Raw genomic sequence first — 25323 nt, 5'->3', positions numbered from 1 at the left:
AGAGCTAACACAACTTCAGCTCGCCAATGAAAGGCTCGAAAGATTATTAAGGCGCTACAGCCAAGTAAAAACGAAGTGGAATTTGAACATCTTAAAGGCAAAGCACTTTTGTATATGCCGAGGATTATACCGAAAAAGAGCCCTAACTAGGGTCGAAATAAATAAAATGAACAAGGGCGTTTAAGAGAAAAAAGGTCTTCACAGCGCCTTTCAAAAAGCCTGAACTAAATACGAAAAATGGAGTTAAGACTTAGTCCAAGCGAATGAAAATAAGTTTTGCGTGTTTTCAAGAGCTAAACACTTTTGTCATCGTCGTGGGAAAAGCCCGATAAAAGGCTGAAGGAATATAACCAAGACATTTTCCAAACACATTCATTAACCAAAAGCCTAAAATAAAGCAAAACAAGAGTTCGGGTTTGTTGTGTTCTACGTTTTGTTATTTCGCCTTTAGAAGGCAATAAAAATACCGATCTACCCCACCAAAGCTACCAAAACAAAGTGATGGCAAAGAAGATTCAGACATTTTTAAGGAGAAAAGTCTTGCATTTAGCCAATGAATAGCCAGAGAGAAATCCTGCAAAATGCGAATGAAACCCTCGAAACTCCCAACCCAAACAAACATTGTGTTCAAGGTGAGGAATATGGTATTATTTTATTTGTTTGGATGTTGATCTGTTGCATTTTCTTTTCAAGTTTGAGAGAGATGTTAACGTGAAGAGAGAGTCCAGAGCACCAACTACAGATGAGACCGTGACAAGGTCTGAAGGTGTGGGGAAGCAAGGACTGTTACTACAACCACCAACAACAAGTTGAAGTCGAGCACAAGATTGAAGGCAGATGCTCACACAGAATGTTACAAGACATACAGAATCAAAAATGCACAGCTGGAAACAACAGAAGAGTTAGTTTGTTTGTAAAAAGCAGAATTGCTTTAATGTAAAATAACTACCTGTGGGCCCCATTAATGTAATTCAAAACAAAAGGGGGACACAGTTAATTCTCAGCTACTTGATTAACCTCGAGCCCAATGAAGTCTTGTCTTCTAGCAAAATTGATTAAGAACAGTTGCAGGTAACTGAAGTGGTTACAAGGGGGTAGTTGGGAAGTTATGAGAATTACTAGGCATGGGTTAAAGTTGTCAGAGCTTCTAGAAGACAGATTACAGCCATTAGATGATTTAAATCCTAGCCTTTGATTCAAAATGTAAAACCTATAGAAGGCAAGTGCCTCTCTCTGTGTAAAGGTTTAGAGGGTTAGATAGTTAAAGTTTTTGTAAAGTTAGCAAGTTAGCAATCAGATTAGTAGTATAGAATAGGACTGCTTGGCAGAAATTGTTGTAATAGCAATTAGAACAAATGAAAAAAGCATTGAAGCATGGTGTTTTATTATGTGTCCTAATTTGTCTGTATGGTTTCTCTTTAGCTGGTTAATTAGAGTTCAGTAATTTAAGGGTATCTGATGTGATTTCAAGTTCATACCAAAGTTCCCAGACTCGCCAGACTCGGACTCGACAAGGCCGACTCGACTCATGACTCAGCTATGACTCGACAATGACTCGGCAAAATAAAAAAACCCTTGAAATTAAGAGATTTTTAACGATTTAAAACTTGTTTCATACACCCATTATTGAATAATGCCCAATTATAATGTGTGCTAGATTGTTATGCCATGAAAGGCATGCTGGTAGAGTATCTACTTGTTTGGAACTTCTCTTTAGTATTTTCTTTGGCCAAATTGAAATTCTGGGAGCACCAACATGAGACGTCATGAACATCTTCACTTGGAAACTTTAAGGAGTGCTTGTGTATGGTAGCATTAAATAGTGTGCTTGTTTACCTTAGGTTTTACCTTGGGACTATAGTTGACCTTGGTCTTTCTTGGACCTCTTAGTTTTGGGACTATATATATGTTGGATGGAAGGGGGAATTGTGAGGCCAAAAGGGTTTGAAAATATACTCCTCGGAGACATGTCCCTTGCCAAAAATAACCTTGTGTGCAATGTCCCCTTATCGGACAGTATATTGATTAGGATATAATTAATGTTTGAATCTTGCAATGAACTTAGGTAATTGGAAATATTATATAGTCAATGATAATGGTTAAGCCACTGGTTGCCTTTGATTTATACAGTTAAGAGTTACCGGAGTGAACTGATATTAATTTGCTGAGTGCACAATTACTTGCTATGACAATATAAATGTACAGTGGACTAGCGATTGATGTTGCCAATGGTGATATGAATGGTTGTTTCTAATTTGAAATATATAACATGCACAGTCGGTTACTGCTGTTCAGATCTGGGACTGATATGCTGGAGGATATACAGTGTTGTATCCAATGTGAATAGTCCTTCGCTTCCGTCACACGATATTGAGCCTTGGCCTGCTCTCCTTGGGTTCCTTCCACTGAAATACGAAAACCATTTGTAATACCCTCTATGCCCTCGTGGAATGAATTGGACTGTTTTAATATATGATGAGGGAGGACATCTAAATAGACACGACTCTTGTCTCTTTGAAGTCATTTCCCTTAACTTATCTTTTATCGCATCCTTTCACATATCACAAATCTTGCTCACATTAATCAACCCATTATCTTAGCTATTCACCGTCATGCCTTCTCAATCCCATACGGTAGTATTACAACCATTGCCCCTATAATCATTGGTAAGGTTAAGGGACAATAATCGCTAGTCACATAAGTCTTAACGATCTTCATCAATTCCTTTGATCATTATTATCTCTGAGCATCACAATTTTCTCAATGGTGTTTGGCGATGATGTGCACCTTCAGTCGATCGGTTTGCTGAGTTGATTATTTGATGATGAATGATATTGTAAGTATGTCATTGTCACTTTAGAAGAGATCCCTCGATGTATATCGATACGCCCTTGATGGTGTTGACAACCACTTGTAATCTTTAATGATATTGAGCCCAATATGTCATTAGTTGATGACGTAATACCAAGCTCCTTGAGGTCTTGATTCGGGGATATCGCATTGTGCCCCATAGGGGTATTTTTTGGGATGTGGGGACAGGTAGAAAATGTCCCCAGTTCACCCCCTTGTTTAAAAATTTTAAGAAACATACCTGTTGTGAGGTACTCACACGTCGCCACATTGCAAATGGGGACCCCCACTTTTTGCTTTCTAGGGTTAGCTATTTTAGTTTTGTTGTTGGTTGTTTTAGTGTCTTAGCCTTTGCATTGAAGGGATTGAGTTACTCAAAGGTGATCAAGTCAAATGGATCTCCTCAAGGTGGAGTGAAGGAAGTCAAGTCAATTGAGTGATTAGGGGTTATTTAGATCATTCCTAGGGTTTTTGTGTACTATCCGATCACGCTTCAAGTTGCTAAATCAAACCTTTGATTGAATGCATAGTGTCCTCCTAGGTCCCATCCCTTACATCAAGGTCAGAGCGAACTCGCCTTAGAAGTCTGGAATGCCATACTGATCTGTAAATGGCCTAAAATTTGACTAAGTTTGGAAATTTGAAGGATCCTCTAAAAACTAGATTTTGCATTATAACTCATAGAGGTCCAAAACCACTCTCAAACATCCTGACAATATATATGGAATATAGCTTAGAGTATAACAAAGAGAAAAGACATAAGGAAATGCCACTTATACTTAAATGTTATATTCCATATATGAATCCTAACGGAGAGACTAACTTGTCAAACTTCATGTTTTTTTTTGGTTTTTGCAAGTCAAAACATTGACCGGCCGTGGCGAAAGTCCTGGAGCTCGGGCTCGGCGAGTTATGAGAAAAACTCCCCGAGTCTGAGTCACAAGTTGTCAAAACTCGCCGAGCTTCGCTCGACTCACCAACTCGCCTGACTCGCGACGAGTCTGGGAACTCTGTTTCATACCATTGGAGTCTTGCTGATTGTAGCTCTTCATGTACGGTCAGTCTGAACCCAATACTGTTCTTAGTTCAACTTTGGGTGTTTGTCTCAAGCTGCGCCAGAATTGGTTGCCTGAATGAATATCCATAGTCTCAAAATCTTTTATTTCCTAGGAGCTTGTACTATTCCTGTGGAATTGTGAGTATATCTTTGGCTAAGCAGGAATCAGTTTGTTTGAAATCTGTCTACCCACAACATCAACCGTCTATCATTGTCCTTAGGATTCCTAAACCCTATCCTTTTTCTTTAATTTTCCTCAGTTTGAGAATCAAGGCATCGTTAGATGCAGGCCAGCTTGTAGCATTCGTAAACCCCCTCATGTTTACCAACAAAACACATCACCGCTAAGTTATCCTGAGCAGTCAAGACCTAATAGTCAAAACCTTGAGGTCGTCTCCTTATTATCGTTCTAAGCAGCATTAGGAACTTTCTTATTCAAGAGAGAATGGGATCATCTCGTCATTCTATTCTGTGTTGACAAAGAGATTAGCGTGCATATTTCCCACGTCAACAGTTTCCTTGTTCAAAAGAGCATAGATTGCTTAGTATTTTATTTTGTGTCTGAGGTGTCATAAAAAACACATCAACAAGATGAAATATACTCCCAATTGTAGAGGAAAAATACTACAGCCATGTTAATTCTAATTTGTGTGAGAAATCAGAAGTTCTAGAAGTTATAATGATGAATATTGGTACAAACTTCCCAGATTTGATCAAAAGTTCTAGAAGTGATAGTGATGAATTTTGGTGCAAACTTTCCAAATTTAATCAGGGTGGTGCAACGAAACATGGTAAAGAAAAACTATGTGATGGAGATTTTGCTCATTTTGTACAAGGAATTTTTATACTTTTGTACAGGAGAGATAAGGAGGTGTCATTTGCAGGTATGTTGCAGCATGGAGCTTCAAATAGGAAACCTTGCAGACATCCGCGATTCCTATCAGTGCAAGTGGTATTGCTTGTGGTTCATCTAATGTCAATGATGATGACAATGTTGTTGATGATATAGAGAATCCATTTGATGATTAAAACTTTTAGTTTCAATTGTTGAAACAATGCAACTTGAACTCAATATTAAAATTTTGATATTGAACTTGAAGTATATGATGCTATGATGGTATGATCAAGATGCTATGATTACAAGTGTGTGTGTGTGTGTATGTGTGTGTGTAGTTTTTGTACCAACAAACCCAAAACCCATTTTCAAATTTTGCTAAACATGTGAATCGGGTTCTCGAACCCGAATTTGAACCCAAACCCAAACCAGCAACATAATAAAACTACAAATAGCAACACATTATATTCCTCAAATATATTAATTTTGCTGTTCTAGTTAGCCTCAAGGATCATAAGAATCTTTACTATTGTATATCAGAAGATCAAGGAGATTTTTTTCAATAGATTCAAAGGCTTCTAAAAGATAAATCTGAATCCCATCTTACATGTTATTGAACTCGATTACCCTTCGTACTTGAGTTTTCAAGCCAGCATATGAGAAATTGCAATCCTTGTATTTTTGCATGGGCACCTATATCACACTCCAAATTGTGATCGCATGTCAAGTATAAGAATACTTAATTTATATCTATGATGGCCCATAATCAAACATGCAAATTTGGATATTTATATTACTACTAATGCATAGAATCTAAAGTATTTATGTAAATTCTAATTTGGCTGGAAACACACTGAAAGCATAATAGAATCTTGATCGCCTTCCTGAGCAAGCTCTTCTAGTGCTGGTCCACCACCTTTCCTCATGTCAAGCCCCAGCCATTTTGCTATTTTGTCGTATGCTTCTCCAATTGCATCATCTATGGTTGTACCTAGTTGTATATATTGACCAACATTTTGTGCTAGGATAAGAAGATTGTGACCACCTGTAAAAAATTCAATAACCTTTAAGTTAGTGAACATATATTTAACTTACCATATTTTCCAACAATAGAATTCTAAAGCAGACCAAAAGTTTAATGAACATCATTATGCATATCAATGCCCCTTGATCAATTGTTTCATATTCATTTATCAAAAATACATTGGAGTTAGCTCATAAGCTAATCTTTCAATTTGAAGATTCAAGATAAAGTAGACGAGAAATGTAGTTATTCTATAGAAAAAATAACAACAATTCTATAAGAAAGTTGAGACAACTGCAGGAAAAAAATACTGAAAATTTATGATGCAGACATTCTTCTATGACCACTTGCCTTGTTGCACGTTTGACTCCAGCATACGCAGAACAAAGAAGTGGACATGTTCATAATTTGCTGTGATACGTAACCAAATTTCTTCTTTTTCTAAGAGGCATTTTTACTAGTCTTCAAAAATTAAATGGATGTTGAATCTGAATTATTTCTTTCAACAAGAGCTGGGCTCAGTAATGGATGTCAGTTATCTACCACTCGTAAACCCAAGAAGATGTACCCAATCGTAGACTACCAAGTATAAACTGATCTTGCCTAATCAAAGTCTATATATCCAATCAACCCTAGAAACTTCTATCCTCCAATAGAGTATGCTAAAGTCGATGGTACCTTTAACAAAATGCAAAAATCACTTTGTACCTAGCCAAAAAGAAAGCATTAGTTTTGACAAAAGCCAAAGATATAGCTAACAGAAAAGCAAAGATCCAATCTAATGGATGTAAAATATATCAAGCTACACACTGTCTATATAGTATTTCACTGACAAATGGGAATTATCAAATGTTGACAATTTAAACTTGATCTCCATAGGTGTAGACGATGAGTTACAATCATGATTGGGGACAAACACATCCAATCACTTACCCTGTTGCTAATGCAATTTTGGCATAGATAGTTTTGTCACTAATGCAATTTCACGACCCTGTCGCTAGCGACTAACGAGAGGTCGTTGAATGTCCTTCAACCTCTTGTGCCTCCATCCTCTAGTTAGTTTACTACTTAGCAAATTTGTCTTTTAAGACTCGTTTCATCACTTGTGAAGAAAGAATATTCCTCCCCCCTTTGATGTGATCTTCTTAATAGTGCCAGGTACCACCAATCATGCACTCCAATTGAAATTGATATTTTTTTGACATTTCGAAATTTTGACATACATTCTTTTGATGACATGACAATTCACGACTCATACATTGAAGAGGGAAAAATAGAACCTATTCTAAAAGTAATGATACAACTTGACTTTGTGTTGCATAGAATATATTTTATTGGACTTTTCGACACATAAAATATTTCTCTAAAAACTAATACAACATTTTGAAACAATAACAATAACTAGACAATATGGCAACTCTACCTATCCCTGTTGATCAAAGTTGTGATTGTTAAGAAATTAAATTTATATCAGACTGACGCAATTCGTTCAATGTGCAGATTTTCCTTTAAATTCGGAGTATTCAGAATTTAATCCTTCCAAAATATGAATGTCAACAATGATAATGTATCAAGGGCAGTGCAGGGGTTTTCTTCAAGTCTGAAATTCGTCGATCAAGGGAGAAAGAGCATTTATTGATTTCTATCTCCTTCTCTCTTGAAATCGGCGAATATATATATATGTTTAGTGGGACATGTTATGAAGGGACATGTCTCCACAATGTGGAGGCATGTCCACTCATACCATGTTCCTTACATACCAAGGGATGCAAACTTTATTTATGTTAGTTAACTTAACTCTTAACCAATTAAAGTCGTCGATCTGTCCAAAACACATTATCAAGTTCGATTTATCAAATACGAACATATAAGTTTGATCTAATAAATACCATCATGTAAACTTTGATCTTGTTATATACAATGATTCCTCAATGATCATTACACGATACAAGGCAAGAGAAGAATAGAATCTGATCACACATAGATTAATGTAGTTTCAATCAGACATTAGGATGAAGGCTTGCAAAGTATTCGAAGTGATTATTCTTATAAACACAAGGAAGGAGTATGTGTGTATGTATGTGTTGTGCGTTGCACACGCTCCCTGTCGCCGACAGGGTCCCCCTTCCTTTTTTGGGCCTTTCTATCTTCGCCCTGTTGAGTTTCGCACAATGTGTCTCCCGTCCTTTCGAGCAAGCCCGCGACTGGTCCATGAAGTGATGATGTTGAACGAAGAAGCCGGTGATTCCATTAGGCTAGTCGAGCCCTCGGGCATCAATTCCAAAGGATTGTTCAAACTTGTGAAATCGCCTTGAATGGGCGTGTGATGATGGAGACTGGCAAATTCCACCAAGTAAAGAACAGCGCGTCCGAAGGTCGCATGAGGACCCGAAGTTGCCGATTTTTGCATAAGAACGATGAGAGAGATTATATGATGTTTGCTTTTACAGAATTTACGAGATTTGAATGAATGACGATTTTTGCCAGCTGGAAGAGAAGTAGAGGGCCGAATTTCGGACACCTTAGGTAAAATGTCAAAAAATTAAAAAGTTGACAAAATGGCCAAAAGGGCCGAATTTGACAAAAGGTCCTTAAAATGAAAAAGTTGGCAAAAATGCCCAGAGGGCCGAATTTCGGACCCCTTAGGTAAAATGTCAAAAAATGAAAAAGTTGACAAAATCGCCAAAAGGGCCGAATTTGACAAAAGGTCCAAAAAATGAAAAAGTTGGCAAAAATGCCCAAAGGGCCGAATTTCGAACCCCTTAGGTAAAATGTCAAAAAATTAAAAAGTTGACAAAATGGCCAAAAGGGCCGAATTTGACAAAAGGTCCGAAAAATGAAAAAGTTGGCAAAAATGCCCAGAGGGCCGAATTTCGGACCCCTTAGGTAAAATATCAAAAAATTAAAAAGTTGACAAAATGCCCAAAAGGGCCGAATTTGACAAAAGGTCCAAAAAATGAAAAAGTTGGCAAAAATGCCCAGAGGGCCGAATTTCGGACTCCTTAGGTAAAATGTCAAAAAATTAAAAAGTTGACAAAATGGCCAAAAGGGCCGAATTTGACAAAAGGTCCGAAAAATGAAAAAGTTGGCAAAAGTGCCCAAAGGGCCGAATTTCGGACCCCTTGAGTGAAATGACAAAAGTTCGAAAGTTGGCAAAAGTGCCAAAAGGTCCGAAAAGTTCGAAAGTTGTCAAAAAGGCCAAATGTTCTGAAAAGTTAAAAGATTGCCCAAAACTCTCAAAAGGTCCGAAAATCTTAAAAATTGATAGAGGGTGCGAAATCTTTTAAGTTTGCAAATCACGCCCAAATCGCCGAACTTCGTGCAATGAAAGAAAATTGCAGGGATTTAAAAGGTCGAAAGGTGACCTCAAAGCGCCGAAGTTTGAAGACCCCCGCCTAAGTCTTCAGAATCGCAATTTTCGTAAACCGCCTAAGTCTTCAAAATTGCGTGAAAGGGAAATGAAGTAAGGCTTGGAGGGTGAAACGAGAGAGCACGGTTTGCATTAGAGGTAAGATCGCGATTTTTTTTTGCAAACCTTGCAGACTCAGTAGACCCCGTAATGGCTCATCGTAGGGCGAGGGCATGAATCTTCATAATCCGAAACCCTCTCCATTTGCTGAGGATCGTGTAAGGTAAAATCGCGAAGTTCTATGAGCCTTGAAGGTAAAGCGCCATTAACACCATTCTCAGCGCCATAAAATCAAAAAGTTTGAATTCGCCAAGCCACCAAGGTGAAGAATCGCTTAGTCTAAAATTCAAAATTGCAAATTCTTTTCAAACCGCAACCGTGAAAATTTGAATTAGAAAGTTAACCGTTGGAATTCAAAATTGCAGACCCTCCCATTCAAAATTTGCAGAACTATCCATCCGTTCTTGCACGGCAAATCGAGCAATTTCTCGCTGTCCATTTTCACCAGGTAAGTACGCTTTACCTCTCTCGATCGTCTGAAATATTTACAAATTGGATGGATGTCTGTGCAAAAAATTGAGTAAAATGCTTAAATCTTCAAAATTCGCATCTTTTTCCGCTTGTAAGGCGTCATGCAAAGCAATTGAAATCAGAACTTACTCCTAAGAATCAGCTAGAGATTGCATTTTCAAACTTAGGAAAGCTTGAGCCTTGTCCATTTTTGAAAATTGATCCTGAAAATGCTTAAGTATAAATTCGCGATCAAAAGCTTCATAAATACTTTGGTTTAAATCAATCAAGCTTTTAGCTAGCAATATCACATTGTTTCCAATTCAATTTTTGAATTAGTCCTTGAATGCTGGCATATTCTCTATCTAACCCACCTTACTTCTTTTATATCGCCTTGTAATCCGCGTTCGGCTGTGCAGGATAAATGCCTATCATCAAAGACGCCCGCTACAGTCGAGACATCGCGAGCATCCAAATCAGATATCCCTCGCCGAGTCGAAAGGATGAAGTACCAGTATCAAAGAGGGGGATTGAGGGAGTCAAAAGTTTAGAGTGTCTGGGACAATGTCGGTGATACTAACCTAGGCCATATCTATATCCAAGATTTCAGGAGCCGAGCCTTCCCCCCTAACGCCTACGGCAGGCCTAGACAGATGATGGAAAGTGGCATCACCCAAGCAGCGGGATTTCCTCCAGCAGTGCAAAACTATGAGTTAGTGGTAGAAGTTGCCCAACATTACCAGCCAAGTTCCAGATTGGTGCTCCTCGAGAACATGACCCTTGCCAACTTCACTCCTGAGGCCATTGGTAACGCATTTGACATTCCCTTCCCAAACAACCCTATAGCAACAACTATAGATGAGGCACAGGGGGCATATGATATGAATCCCGCCAGATGCAGAACACTGATCAATGAAGAGTGGTACAAGGAGAGAAGACCTCGAAGCGTCAGAATTGGAAAAAAGACCCCAAGAAGTGACTTTCACAATGAGCATGGGGACATGGTCACATTGCTTAGCAGGGTTATGGGACTTCCCAAATCCAACTACTTTGAGGAGTGGATGTTTTATTTCACAGAGCAAGTCTTCGCTGGGAAGTCCAAGTTCGACTAGGCCCAGATTATAAGCGACAACATCCACACTCAGCTAATTGAACTCGAGACAAAGAAGTACTTCACTATGACCTCTTATTTGGTCTACATGTTCGCCAGGAACCAGCCACTGTCAGGTTTAATAATGAAAGGAGAAATTGAGAATGGGCCTGGTCAGGTGAAGGTATATGATTGTTACCCACAGCTGCATTATCAGGATATAGCTCAAAGATAAAAGAACAGCCCGGCCTATGCGGTTGGTCAATATGAGCGCGTCAATGATGCCTTCACAATGTGCCTGTGCCTGGTCAGGCTAATGCAGGGAGGATTACACATAAGGCTCTCAGAGCAAGCTACTATCCTAGTACAAAGATACGGAACCTGGTTCATCTAGTTCTCGAGGTTCTCCTACATCCGGATAGCTGGCTTTGATGGTGCCCCTCTCTGGCTTCCACGGTACCCAACCGACAAGATAGTTCTTATGGAGGTCGCAAGGCAGTCACGTTCGACCGGCATCTTACTCAGAGACAGCAAGCAGGCTGTATTCGCGTTCCCCGTGATTATAGGCAATCAAGACGTCCATCTAAAAACCCCATCTCAGGCGGAGGAATCCTTTGCAGAGCTAGCCTCATATGGCCTACAAGAGCATTTTCTGAGGAAATGCTTTGATCACGATAATCTAGCAAAGAGAGCCTATGGCAGGCGGTACAGAGCAAAGGAATCAGTTGAAGATTATTGGAAAAACTGCTCTGATGACTGAGGTCCGAAGGAGTGAATATTCTAGACTGAGTGTGCAGCAAATGCAACTCTTTGAATACCGCCGGGTCCCAAATCAACTCACAGATTCAGGGAATTGTCTGCAAGTCCAAGAATTTGAGGCAGTAAGGCATCTTTTCCCAAGCCTTGATTGGTCGCAAGACCCGATCACTGATTTTGAGGCAGTCATGGCAGCCCCAGCAAGATATACAGACCAATGGTTGCATCAGTAGATTGAGCGACTAATTCATGAAGCAGTCCAGTTCACCTACCACTTAATGGGTAGCCTCGATTCTCAGTCCTCCGAAGATGAGGGAACTTCCAGTGCACCCAGGGAAGAAATTGAAAAGCCCGAGAAGAGGAAGAAGGCTAAGGCTTGCAGAGGGACTTGGACATCCAAGAGAACAAGATGGGAGAAGATTCCCATTAGGAGGCCAGAGGTCACTTCATCGTCAAAGGACCCCAGTTCGTCCGACGATGTAGTAGAATTGGATTATATACCTGCTCCTCCTTCCCAGAGTGACATCGATGCATTTGGAGCTGATGATCCTCCCGCACCCGACATGCTAGACGCCGAGCTAAGAGCTATTGAATCGGCCGAGCCGGGTAACCAAATTGAGGAAGGAGAGATTCCATCCATTCAGGGGATCGAAGTGCATGAACCCACCCAACAAAGTCGCCATGAACTGCTGCTCCATAACACTGCCAAAGATGACTCTACCGTTGAAGGAGAGCAAAAGACGGAGGAGACCCGCGAGCTCGAAAAGACTGAAGAGCTACCATCACACGAAGGCACCAGACAATTGTTCAGTCAAGTAGGAGAAAACTCTACTGCAAGCAAAGAGCTTGACACCTCCTCCACTCCTCCCGTAACCGAGCAGCTAGAAATTTGTGATGAGACGGCTGACAACATCAAAGAACAGAGTGAAAATTTAACCATAGCATCAGCCCAGACTGTACCTCAGGAATGGTTAATTGCCAGAGCCCAGCGCAAGGCCGCTACCAAACCACCTATCGATTTGGAGGACATCTTCTCATGCATAGACCAAGCTAAAGCTAAGGGGAAGAAAAAGCCCAAGGCATTTTCTAGAATGACTAAAGATGAGCAAAGGAACCGCACTCTTCACATTGCCACCCCGCCTGTAGACAAGCCAGCAGATCAGATTACACTGGCAGATTATAGCATCACGACCGTCCCCATCAGACGAGCCACTAAGGAACAGGAAAAGGAGGAATTCAAGGATTCAGTGTAGAACATACTCAGGCAACTTGAAGAAATAACAGCTGAGAAGGATATGTATCGAGCTCGTGCTGAGCAAGCCGAAGGGTACATCGATCAGCTCCTGAGACCATTACACAATGCTTCTGAATCCCACGTTCCCCCGCAGCATTGGCACAGAGGACCACAACAGAATTTGAAGGAGTACGAGACACCGCAAGGGCCGTCAAGGAATGGATACAAGGAATCAAAGGAAGGGGAGAACAAATCCTTGAGGAAGTAAAAGAGATGGCCCACCATCGAGAAATCACTCTGGTCAAGCTATTAGAGGTAAAGAGGGAATCCCTTAGAATGCATGAGGTGGCAGCCACTACTCTTCCCCTCATGAGAGCTCTCTTCTGGACCCATGCACAGATTCCTACATTAGCCACCATCCTAGATCCTTATAACATCAGCACTCTTAAGGAATGGTACTGGACTATCACCATGAAGAATGACACAAGAGAAATCATTGATAAAGAACACAATGCATGCGAGACAATTTTGAACACCATGCAAGAACTCGTCAAAACGATCCTCCGATCAATGGTCTCGGGATGGCAAAATGCGTTGTCCGATGAAGTGATACAGCCAAACTGGGAGGAAAGACTAGGGACGGATAGGATCACCTATTCCGCTAAGGACCTAAGTTTTGCTAGTCAGTTCCAGTCAGACATGTGGTGCTTCGAGCGTAATCGTTCCCGCTGGAAGGATGGTTTGAAGCACGTGGACCAGTACCTCGAAAGCATGCAATATAAAATTCGTCATCCTCCTATGCCTCCATTCAGTCTGCTATTCCAATTATGCATCAGGTTCATGGAGTATGTTCGTGAGGAACGTGCAGCAGGTCGTGATCTTTGGCAGGAATATTTGCATGGTGAAGATGAGTTCTTGGAAAAGGAATCTACAAATGGAAAAGAGAAAGTGCTTTCCTAGAAAGTGCTTTTTCCTTTTAAATCTTGAAAGTGCACCTTTTGGCCAAAGGGTCATGTTTGACTTCCAAGTCAACTAAATGTAAAACTTTATGTGTATGCACCTTTTGGGATTATTTTGGCTAAATTCTAATTAGCTTTTTGGGTAGTTATTACTCCCTTTTGGGTAGTTGCTGATATTTGCCTCCCATTTATGGGTATAGGCAGCCATGTTTTATGGATGAATCTGCACCACTTGTTTAGATTAAATCTTGGCCATTCATCCATTTTTGAAGCCTATTTAAGGGACTGGTTTTCCCTCATTTTGTAAGAAGTTTTTTGGATTGTTGTTGAAGCTCTGGCAAAATTTATAGGATTTAATGCAAAGTTAAGACTGTTTCAAGTTTCCCTGTGAGTGCATGGTCTCCTTCATTAATTTAGAATTTCCAGTTATGTTTCTTTCCTTTATATAGCATTTTCTAAGTAAACATCCGATAGAATCCTCGCTATTCATACCATTAGGGAATGGTTGATTGTGTTTCCTTCTGTATGGTTAATCTGAACCTTTCATATGCTTAGTTCGGTTATTGAATGCTCACTGAATGAATGTCAAAGTTCTGATGTTGTATTTAATAGCATGAAAACTCAATTTTCCCTTGAAGATCGCACTAGATTGATGCAAGTATTGTGCTTAAATGGCTGGTAATGCTTGATTTAGTTATTTGGAGGTGTCTGTCTGTTTACTAAATCTGCTATCTTAGTTAAAATTTATATTTTCCGTAGCTCTCTCTCTCTCTCTCTCTCTCTCTCTCTCTCTCTCTCTCTCTCTCTCTCTCTCCTTTTCCCCCTCCTTTATCAAGAAAATCTGCAGTCTTGTTGAAAACAGTATCGACCCGACTTAAACCATTTGATAAGCAAGACCATTAAAATTCCGGGGAACTCATCCAACAATTGCCTATTTCACCGTAAGTCCCCCTTGTGTTTCCCGCAAAAACACATCAAACCACTGAACCAATCCCGCAGTCAAGACCTGACAAACGAAACCTTGAGGTTATCCCCTTTGATCAAACGTAGAAAATAGCACTAGGGATTTCCTTATCTCAAGAGAGGATAGGATACTCAGCGGGTTTATTCTATTCTGCGTTGGCCGTATGGAGTTTGTAGCAATACGACTTTAGCCACGTCAACAGTATGTCACTCCACATAGTGGACTGACATACATACATACATACATGCTTATATATGTATAATCAATATTAATGGTCACCCTTATATCTGACCGAAGCTACTATGCATCAACACTCCCTCTTAGCTAGGGAAGATAATCAAGTATGAAGATATCACCTAACTTGTGATATTGGAGGATGGTTTAAGACCATCAAGTCACCTGACATTCCTCACATAAACATCTAGGTTATGGTATGTGCACTGACATCACGTCTCATGATGTCTACCATAACAAGTCATGGCATTTCCATGGATATTACGTCACATAATACCCACCATGATCATCTCATAAGGAGCATAATGATATTCAACTGATATCAAGTCTCATGATATCTATAAATAAGCCCAAGAGATATTTAACTATCATGACATGTCCATGAATATCAAGTCACATGATATTCGCCATGATAGTGAACCGATCATTGTAAAGTCGTCACCTTACAATGTCCGATGCAAGTGTTCATTATTTGAAAGATCGTCACCTTTCAATAATGTACACAGGGTAGGTCCATAAGGCATAGAATCACACATATGACAGAAGAGTTTACACATTAAACATCTTTATTTATATTAATACAAATAGAAATTGAGACCATAACTTACATTTCAACCATACCAAGTTTCTTCCTGAAGTGTTCAACTTTCACTCTGGGAAGCGGCTTGGTAAGAATGTATGTTGTTTGATCACTTGTATTAATATACTCCAACTGGATCACATTCCTTTCTACCATGTCTCTCACATAGTGGTACGGAATCTCTATATGCTTTGATCTATCATGAAATACTGGATTTACAGACAGTTTGATGCAGCTTTGATTGTCACAGTGCATGATAGTAGGCTTCAGAGGCTCTCCAGATAATCTCACAAGCAGTTTTCGAAGCCATACTGTTTTTCTTGCTCCCAAAGATGCTGCAATGTATTCGGCCTCTGTGGAGCTTTGAGCTACTGAAGATTGTTTTCTACATATCCAAGAAATCATAGCTGATCCCAAACTGAAGCAACACCCTGATGCGCTTTTCCGATCAGTCACACTTCTAGCCCAATCAGAATCAGAGTAACCATGTAGATTTAGATCACCATTTTTATATTTGAGTCCATGTCCAATAGTACCTTGAAGGTACCTCAATATATGCTTAGCAGCAACAAGATGTATCGATCAAGGTTCACACATAAACTAGGTCAAGGCATTCACTGCATAGCAAATATCCGGTCGAGTGTTAACCAGGTACATCAGTGATCCAATTATCTATCTATAAAGAGTAGGGTTTGCAAGTCTGGATTCTATTGCTGCTTCTTTTACTTTATGTAGGTTGGTTTCCATGGGTGTTGACATTGGTTTGCAGTTCCACATTCGAAATCTTTTCAGAATATCAATGGTGTATTTCCCTTGAGTTAGAAAAATACCATCCGGTTTCTACCAAACTTCCAATCCAAGGAAGTAGTGAAGACTGCCCAAGTCTTTCATATCAAATTCTGATGCTAGGTCCTTCTTACATTGAACAATGAGGTGATCTTCTCCTGTAATTAGCAGATCATCAACATATAGAATAAGTATCAACAAATCACCATTAATTACTTTAAAATTTAAAGTAAAGATTTGGATCTGCATTCTTGGAGAGTCCTAGACCCAACAAATAGCTGTTGATCCTCTCATACCAAGCTCGGGGAGCCTGTTAAGTCCATATAAAGCTTTCTTCACTTTGCACACATGTGAAGTTGCATTATGAATCACAAAACCTTCAAGTTGTTCTAGATAGAATTCTTCCTCAATAGTCCCATTTAAGAATGCAATTTTCACATCCATCTGATGGATCTTCCATCCTTTAGCAACTGCAATAGTTATGACTTCTCTAACGGAGGTATACCGGGCAACAGGTGCAAGTGTCTCTTCATAATCAATACCTTCCTTCTATGAGAATCCTCTGGCGACAAAACGTGCTTTATGTTTCTCTATACTGAAATCTGCAGCATGTTTAATTTTGAAAAGCCACTTGGACGAGACAACAGATTTCTCTTTTGGTCTAGGAACTATGTGCTAAACATCATTCTTTAGAATGGATTGGTACTCTTCTATCATAGCATCCTTCCAGACTTGATGCTTGAGGGCTTCTGCAACACATGTAGGTTCAGAATTAATGATTTCACTCATTAATGCATCATATGTTAACTTCCGAGGTCTTTTGCTCTCTCTGAATGTTCCTTTGGGTGCTGCATGGATTTCTACTTCTTGTATAATCTTTCTAGCCCAAAGTGGTCTCTTGTGATTATTTTATGGTTCCTCTTCTTGAGTCTCTAGAGAAATCTGACTTTCATTTTTAGTTTCATCTAGATACTCCCTCTGGAACTCAGGAGCAAGATCTTCTTCCATACCTTTGTGTGAATCTGGTATTTCTATCTTATCTGATCTCCTGGCCTTCTTAAAGGCAATGTCTTCTTCAAAAATGACATATTTACTTAGTTCAATTTGTCTCTGTCCAGGTATGTATATTCTGTAAGCTTTTGAAGTTTCACTGTAGCCTACAAATATTCCTTTTCTCCCAGAAGGTTCTAGTTTCAATCTCTTCTCTTTAGGCACATGAATGTAAATTGGGCACCCGAATATTCTTAAGTGACTGATATCTGGTTTTACACCAGTAAAGGCTTCTTCAGGAGTTTTATTTTCCAAGTGAGAGTGAGGACATCTATTTTGAATGTATACGGTTGTATTAGAAGCTTCAGCCCAAAATGAGATTTCTAGGTTTTGATCATAAAGCATTACTCTAGCTGCCTCTACTATAGTTCTGTTTTTCCTCTTAGCAACTCCATTTTGTTGAGGATTATAGGGTACAGTGAACTCCCTCTTAATCCCTACATTTACACAAAACTCTTTAAAGATTTCAGAAGCATATTCTTTCCCATTGTCTGTTCTAAGTATTTTAATTTTCTTCTCGGAAGAATTTTTTGTGAGATCTTTGAATTCCTTGAACCTTTTAAGGATTTCTTCTGATTCTTTGCACTTGAGAAAGTATATCCAACTCTTCCTGGAGAAGTCATCAATGAAAATTACATAATACAGAAATCCTCCTATGGAGGCTACAGACATGGGTCCACATAGGTCAGAGTGGACTAATTCTAACACAGCTTTAGTTCTACTCAAACTATTAGGAAAAGTACCCTTAGTATTTTTCCCCAAGGCACACCCTTTAGATGCCCCATTGTGAGTTTGATTTAGTTTAGGTAGTCCAGTTACAAATTTATCCATAGAAGTTAGGGCACGAAAGTGAATATGGCCTAACCTTCGATGCCAGATCTCATTTGAGTCAAAAGTCTCATGAATGAGGGCTTGATTTGACTCAGTGCAAAGTTTGTAAAGGTGTCATTGTCTTATGCCTATAGTTTGGGCCTTCTTTATGGTTGATTTCTTCAGCCATGCTAAGACTTTAGCCTCCATAAATGTAACTCTGTATCCGTTATCTTCAAGAGCTGATATAGATATTACATTTCTCTTAATACCTGGCACATATAGTACTCCAGTGAGTTGAATAGAGATCCCAGATTTCAATTTGATGGTGCAGGTTCCAACTCCTTTTACCGGATGTGCAGAATCATCCCCAATTGTAACCTCTTCATTAGATTCTTCTACCATAGTTTCTAAGTGATCTCGGTATCCTGTAATGTGTCTTGATGATCCACTGTCGATTACCCATGTGTTAAGTCTGTTTGAGACTTAGCTGGATAATGTTGAGTAGAAAGAAAATTTCTCAGAATCATGTTCTATATTTGTCTTTCCGATTTTAGCAAATGAGGCTTGTTGTTTTGTTCTGTCAGGACACTTGACCGCATAGTGTCCATATTGATCACACCTAAAACATTGAACTTGCGACAGGTCCTTTCTCTGCTTGGATGAACTTTTTCCATGAGAATTTCTCTTCCTTTTGAAGTTCAATTTCTCTTCCTTTTGAAGTTCTTCTTCTTACCTTTCTTATGAGAATTTGTGTTAAGGACATGAATATCCTCATCTATAGGTTTTTGCTTCCCTTTTGTTATTTATCTTAACTCTTCTTGTAGACAATCAGATCTTAATCGATCAAATTTAGAAAGCTTGGATCTTGAGCTTATTCCTTGGACAAATGATTCCCATGAATTTGGAAGACCGCCTAAGGTTATGAGTGTCAATTCCTTGCTATCAATTTCATATCCAACTGTTGATAGTTGGTCCCTTAGTTCAGTGATTCTCATGAAATATGCATTGACAGATTCTCCCTTATTCATGCTTATATTATTAATTTGCCTCTTTAGGGCAAGGGCTCTGCCTGTATTATTTATTTCAAATGCACTCTCAAGAGATTTGAACATAAGGTATGCAGTTTCATGTTTTGCTAATATAGGTACAATATGATCCCTGACTGCATCCACTATAAGTTTCATGGCTTTCTCATTGCTTTCAATCAATTGAGTTTTCTCAGGTTCATTTTCAGGTTCGGTTGTCTTTACTTTCACGAAGGAGTCTAATTTATTCTCCTTTAGAAGCATCATAATTCTGAGCTTCCAAGATATGAAGTTGTTGGCTCCTTCAAGTCGATCTTCAAATCTGATCATGTTTGACATTGTGAAGAATGAAATGTGACTGCAATACTTAATAGATGATAGTCTGATGTCTCAAATTTAATTTGGATCTCCTTTTACCAGGGCTCTGATACCATGTTAAGAGATTAAATTTATATAAGACTGATGCAATTCGTTCAATGTGCATATTCCCCTTTAAATTCGGAGTATTCAGAATTTAATCCTTCCAAAATATGAATGTCAACAATGATAATGTATCAAGGGCAGTGCAGGGGTTTTCTTCAAGTCTGAAATTCGTCGATCAAGGGAGAGAGATCATTATTGATTTCTATCTCCTTCTCTTTTGAAATCGGCGAATATATATATGTTTAGTGGGACATGTTATGAGGGGACATGTCTCCACAATGTGGAGGCATGTCCACTATTAACGTGTCCCTTACATACCAAGGGATGCGAACTTTATTTATGTTAGTTAACTTAACTCTTAACCAATTAAAGTCGTCGATCTGTGCAAAACACATTATCAAGTTTGATTTATCAAATACGAACATATAAGTTCGATCTAATGAATACGATCATGTAAACTTTGATATTGTTATATACAATGATGCCTTAATGATCATTACACGATACAAGGCAAGAGAAGAATAGAATCTGATCACACACAGATTAATGTAGAGTTTCGATCAGACATAAGGATGACGGCTTGCAAAGTATTCAAAGTGATTATTCTTATAAACACAAGGAGTATGTGTGTATGTACATGCTTATATATGTATAATCAATATTAATGGTCACCCTTATATCTGACCGAACTACTATGCATCAACAGTGATTATTATGCCATATGGGCTCAAGGTGAGACCAGTTTCAAGAACGATCTAGGAGATCAGGACCTCAAACAAGCGTGAAGATCCTTTAGACCCCACTATAACAAAAGATGTGTAGTAAAAAATCCTCTTCCATATAGCCGGTACGAGAAAAATGGAGGCCGACACTCTGATGTAAGCTTTCACAAAGACCAACATCTAATAGGTTCTTGCGGCTCCTCTATAGTGTGGTATGCTCACAACATTGCTTTTGAGATTCCATCGAACTGATTTAGATGTGCAGATTTTTCAATATGTTAAGATTGTCTCTTTTGTCCCCACACAGAAACAAGTCTCCCTTCACCCTTTTTCAAAATGTACTCATGTGCGGGAATCACCACTCAATTCATCTTGCTAGCATAAGCATTGATTAAAGCTCCATCAAAATGGTAGATTTTCACCTCAACAATTTGCTTCAATAATAAAAAGCATTAATAAAAACACAAGTCCATTCCCATATTCAAGGGGTGATTGTGAGAAAAATTGCCGATGTGGATCTCTCAATAGACAGCTTAACAATGGCTAATGGAACAGCTCACACGATGTCTATTGCCTTGTTCGGGCACATCAACCAACCAAGAAAATTACAATTGCACTGCCATGCCAAAGATCATTAGAAATTATTTAAGTAAACAGAACATCTCCCTTCCATTATACCATTTCACTGTAATGTCCCCACTTTGAAATAGAATTTAATAATAAATGATAATAATAAAATTAAAACATTAAAAATTAAATTAAAATATAAAATAATATAATTTAATATGATTAATTAAAAACTAATTAAGTTAATGACAAGTCAAAAGACATGAAAGGAAAAGTTGTGACTCCCTCAACAATGAGATATAAAAGGGAGTAGAGAACCTCATTTGAGAGGGGGGATAATTTGGAAATGAGAAGTGCAGGTCTGATTTAAATAATAAGTGCACATCTGATTATGAAAGGCTGTGTCCCTTTCAAAGGGTAGAAATAATGAAGAGTAACACTCTTTCCAAAGGGCATACATGATGAAGAGGTGTGACCTCTCCCTCAAATTGAGAGATATAAAGGGGAGGAAATCACTGAGTAAAAATCACGTCTGGACTTCACTCTGAATATACACTACTCTAATCACTAGCCATTGGTTGACATCCACTGCATACGATTTCCTTAGGCTGGGAATACGCATCTAGGATCAGATTACAAGAATTCCACTGCGATCTTGCCAAGGTACACATAATTTACACAGAAATATATATTTAATGCAAGTCATCCATAATACAGCATTTGGAATGTCCACAAGTAAGTTTAACCATTTAAGACATCATAATTCCAACATTCTCAAAGCAAATAGAAATAGAAATAGAAATTAACATCACAATGGAGTTCAACTTAAAACCTTACTACCAATGTAAGTTTGGAAAGGATTATGATCTATGATCCTGCCATCCTGCAGGGTAAAGATGAATCATTGAATCATTCTCGTCAATAAGAAAATATCTGACAATATGTGTATTCACATGTACGCTTCATGATTTCAATTATCCATGTGTATGCTTCGTGTTTTTCATGTGTATGTTCCGTGTTTTTGATTCATATTGGTAGATGACTTAGTTTGAGAAAGTTAAAATCAACATTGCTCGAGGACAAGCAAATTTGGGAGGGGTGGACTGTAATGTCCCCACTTTGAAATAGAATTTAATAATAAATGATAATAATAAAATTAAAACATTAAAAATTAAATTAAAATATAAAATAATATAATTTAATATGATTAATTAAAAACTAATTAAGTTAATGAAAACTCAAAAGACATGAAAGGAAAAGTTGTGACTCCCTCAACAATGAGATATAAAAGGGAGAAGAGAACCTCATTTCAGAGGGGGGATAATTTGGAAATGAGAAGTGCAGATCTGATTTAAATAATAAGTGCACATCTGATTATGAAAGGTTGTGTCCCTTTCAAAAGGTAGAAATAATGAAGAGTTTCACTCTTTCCAAGGGCATACATGATGAAGAGGTGTGACCTCTCCCTCAAATTGAGAGATATAAAGGGGAGGAAATCACTGAGTAAAAATCACGTCTGGACTTCACTCTAAATATACACTGCTCTAATCACTAGCCATTGGTTGACATCCACTGCATACGATTTCCTTAGGCTGGGAATATGCGTCTAGGATCAGTTTACAGGAATTCCGCTGCGATCCTGCCAAGGTACACATAATTTACACAGAAATATATATTTAATGCAAGTCATCCATAATACAGCAAAATACAACATCAGTAATTTAATTCATGATTACTAGAATAAACCGTAAAGGGGATGTCAAATATATCAGTGTTTAAATAAAATCGCAATAATTCAATAATTAATTTCTTATCTGTAACACATGTATGAATCCAGAACTATTTATTCTTTATCATACAAACTCTTATCCGTAACTAGCAAATGAACAAGTTAGAACAATTAAACAAGACATAAACAAATTGTTAATCCTTAATATGAATGTAGTCGGAAGGTTGTATGAATGAATAGAGAAAGGCCTGTGTAAAACCATCGGGTGTCTATCCCAAGATGGGTAGAGATCAGCGAACCATGTAAGACCTTGAGGGTGTCGTCCCAAAATTAGGCCATGGCTTGGATCCAAAAACCCTGAGGGAGTCGTCACGGTGAGGTATCAAAGCGTCCTATTCAAGATCATAATCCTTTCCAAACTTACATTGGTAGTAAGGTTTTTAAGTTGAAGTCCATTGTGATGTTAATTTCTATTTTTATTTCTATTTGCTTTGAGAATGTTGGAATTATGATGTCTTAAATGGTTAAACTTACTTGGGGACATTACATTCACCCACTTTCATCACCCATTTCTTCAATATGAGGCCACGTAAGAATTTGGGTACAAAGGCAACAAAGAATTTACAATTTTTGGTAGGCAGCTTCTTATCCAACACATCAAAAGAATTGCTGATAAGTTCTATGAGAAAAATCCCCTTATTGCTGTAAACAATATTGATGATCAAACTCAGCAATTGGTTGATCTCTACCTATAAAGCAAAAATCTCTATGACACAGATGGAATCACCTGCGCGGCTAAGCTCTAGAGTAGGCTACGACTTCACAAATTCCGATGACCAAAATATTCAAGTAACTCTCTTAATACTCACTATGTTGACATTCCTTTCTACTCATTCCTCTGACACAAAGATGCAATTTTCTTAGTGATCAAATACTGGCTCTGATATCATGAGAGAAACTATGGGGCAAGTCAGAGGAGTGAAACAGAAAATTTTATACACAAATAATATTGCTTCTCCATATTTTTCAATCAGATACATTACACATTTATAGGGTTTTCACATCCTATTTTTTAGGAAACTCCCACAAAAAACTCCCCTAAATATATTGAGTTGTTAAAATATATTGAGTTGTTTTAACAACTCAATACAAACACATTTGTACCACTAATGTACTAACATATTTAAAAAACTACAAATCTAATTATTTTATACATCTTATGATAAAATATTCCTAATAACTAGATGCCAAAGAAAGGAGTCAAATGCCTTTGTTGAGCTGGATGTGGTCAATGGAATTGCTTTGATAGCTGCTCAATTTGCTGGGACATATTTGAAGGCACATATAACAAAACTCAAAAAGACATGTTGGGCAAAATATTAAATCGTCGATTTGATATGACCAGCAGGATGTGGCAGTGGTAAAAAGACAAAAGAAAGCTCTCTTTTCTTTGGCATTGAAAGGTCATACCAAATCATATTGTTTCTGCAGTCAATTTTTGCTAGGCATGGGAATAATTGGCTGCTGGGCGATTGTGAAGTCTTTCTCTTTTGGGAACTGAGTATTACCAAATCATATTGGCTGGAAATATATAGTGTTTTTCAGTTCAAACCTACTTCTATTTATTTGACTTTGGTTTGGAGTAAGTTTTTCAGACAACTGGGCAACTTAAGGAAAGCTCATTGCGACCATGATGGAAGTGGAAGAATGAGGAAGATCTCAAAACAATTACTTCATGTTCAAACAATCAAAGGCAAACTTCACAAGTTGGGAGATTAAAGCGAATTGAATGAATGAGCACACATGAATGAATTTCAACTTCAGGAATTAGCACTTTGGAGCCAACTTCATGACCTGAGCTTTTGGAGCAAAATTCCCTACTTCAGCAGTTGATGATTTGGACCGAACTTCGGCAGTTCAAGGTTTGGAGCAAACTTCCTCAATGACCACACATGATTTTTAACAATTTGAAATTATGCTACAAGACTAAGTTTGCAAAGAAAAAAGACCATATGATAGCTCTTACTCTATTTGCTCAAAAAGAGGAAAGAAAAACTTCAAGTGAGGAGCTTGAGAATGTTGATGATGATTCACATGTCATGCATGCACCTACCATTGATGAAGTTGTCATTCAAGAAGAAGAAAAATCAGTAATTGAGGTTGTGCATGATGAGTTCCTTAATGTGTCTTATGGAGCTAGTGACTGTGTTGAATTCACTCATGTGCTTCTAGAGGAATAGAAGATGAAGATTAAAAAAGGTACTTTCATTGAGATTATAGAACCAACTATGATAGATCAGCCATAAGGACGTATGAATTCACTGGGTTCTCCTCTAATTAAGTCTAGTATTGCTTTATCACCTTCACCTCATCTTGGCAAGGAATCAAACCTTAGTTTAGGATTTGTTGAGTATAATGATGATGAGACAAGCTTCGAAGAGGAGGTACATGAGACTCGGGGCAGTCATGGAGTCACTGCTGAAAGGTATGAGAAAAGATTCTAATTTTGATATTCATCATAGCAGCTTGGAAAATCAGTTTGTGGTTTCCAATGATAACCCATTGTTTGAGATGCGTATAGAGAAGACATATGACAATGTACTTTTTGAGTGGGAAGATGGAACATCACTTGGTTCTAGCATTGCTCTAGGTGAGAATAGCAATGTGTGGAAACCAAGAGAAGATTCAAGATAAAAGTTGAAGTTT

At 38.3% G+C, this 25323-nt stretch overlaps 1 protein-coding gene across 3 annotated transcripts in view; it reads right to left on the bottom strand.

The window, feature by feature from the left end:
- LOC131062013 (probable tRNA N6-adenosine threonylcarbamoyltransferase, mitochondrial) overlaps positions 1-25323 on the bottom strand; it is a 163739-nt gene that overhangs the window by 43232 nt on the left and 95184 nt on the right. For all 3 annotated transcript variants that reach the window (XM_057995866.2, XM_057995868.2, XM_057995867.1), the window contains 2 exons: positions 5597-5787; positions 5350-5435 (listed from right to left, as the gene is read on the bottom strand). In XM_057995866.2, coding sequence (XP_057851849.1) covers positions 5350-5435; positions 5597-5787 — 277 coding nt within the window. The remainder of the gene's footprint in view (positions 1-5349; positions 5436-5596; positions 5788-25323) is intronic.

Source organism: Cryptomeria japonica, chromosome 2 (assembly GCF_030272615.1).
Source record: "Cryptomeria japonica chromosome 2, Sugi_1.0, whole genome shotgun sequence".
Taxonomy (NCBI): domain Eukaryota; kingdom Viridiplantae; phylum Streptophyta; class Pinopsida; order Cupressales; family Cupressaceae; genus Cryptomeria; species Cryptomeria japonica.
This window is presented reverse-complemented; position numbering and strand designations above follow the sequence as displayed.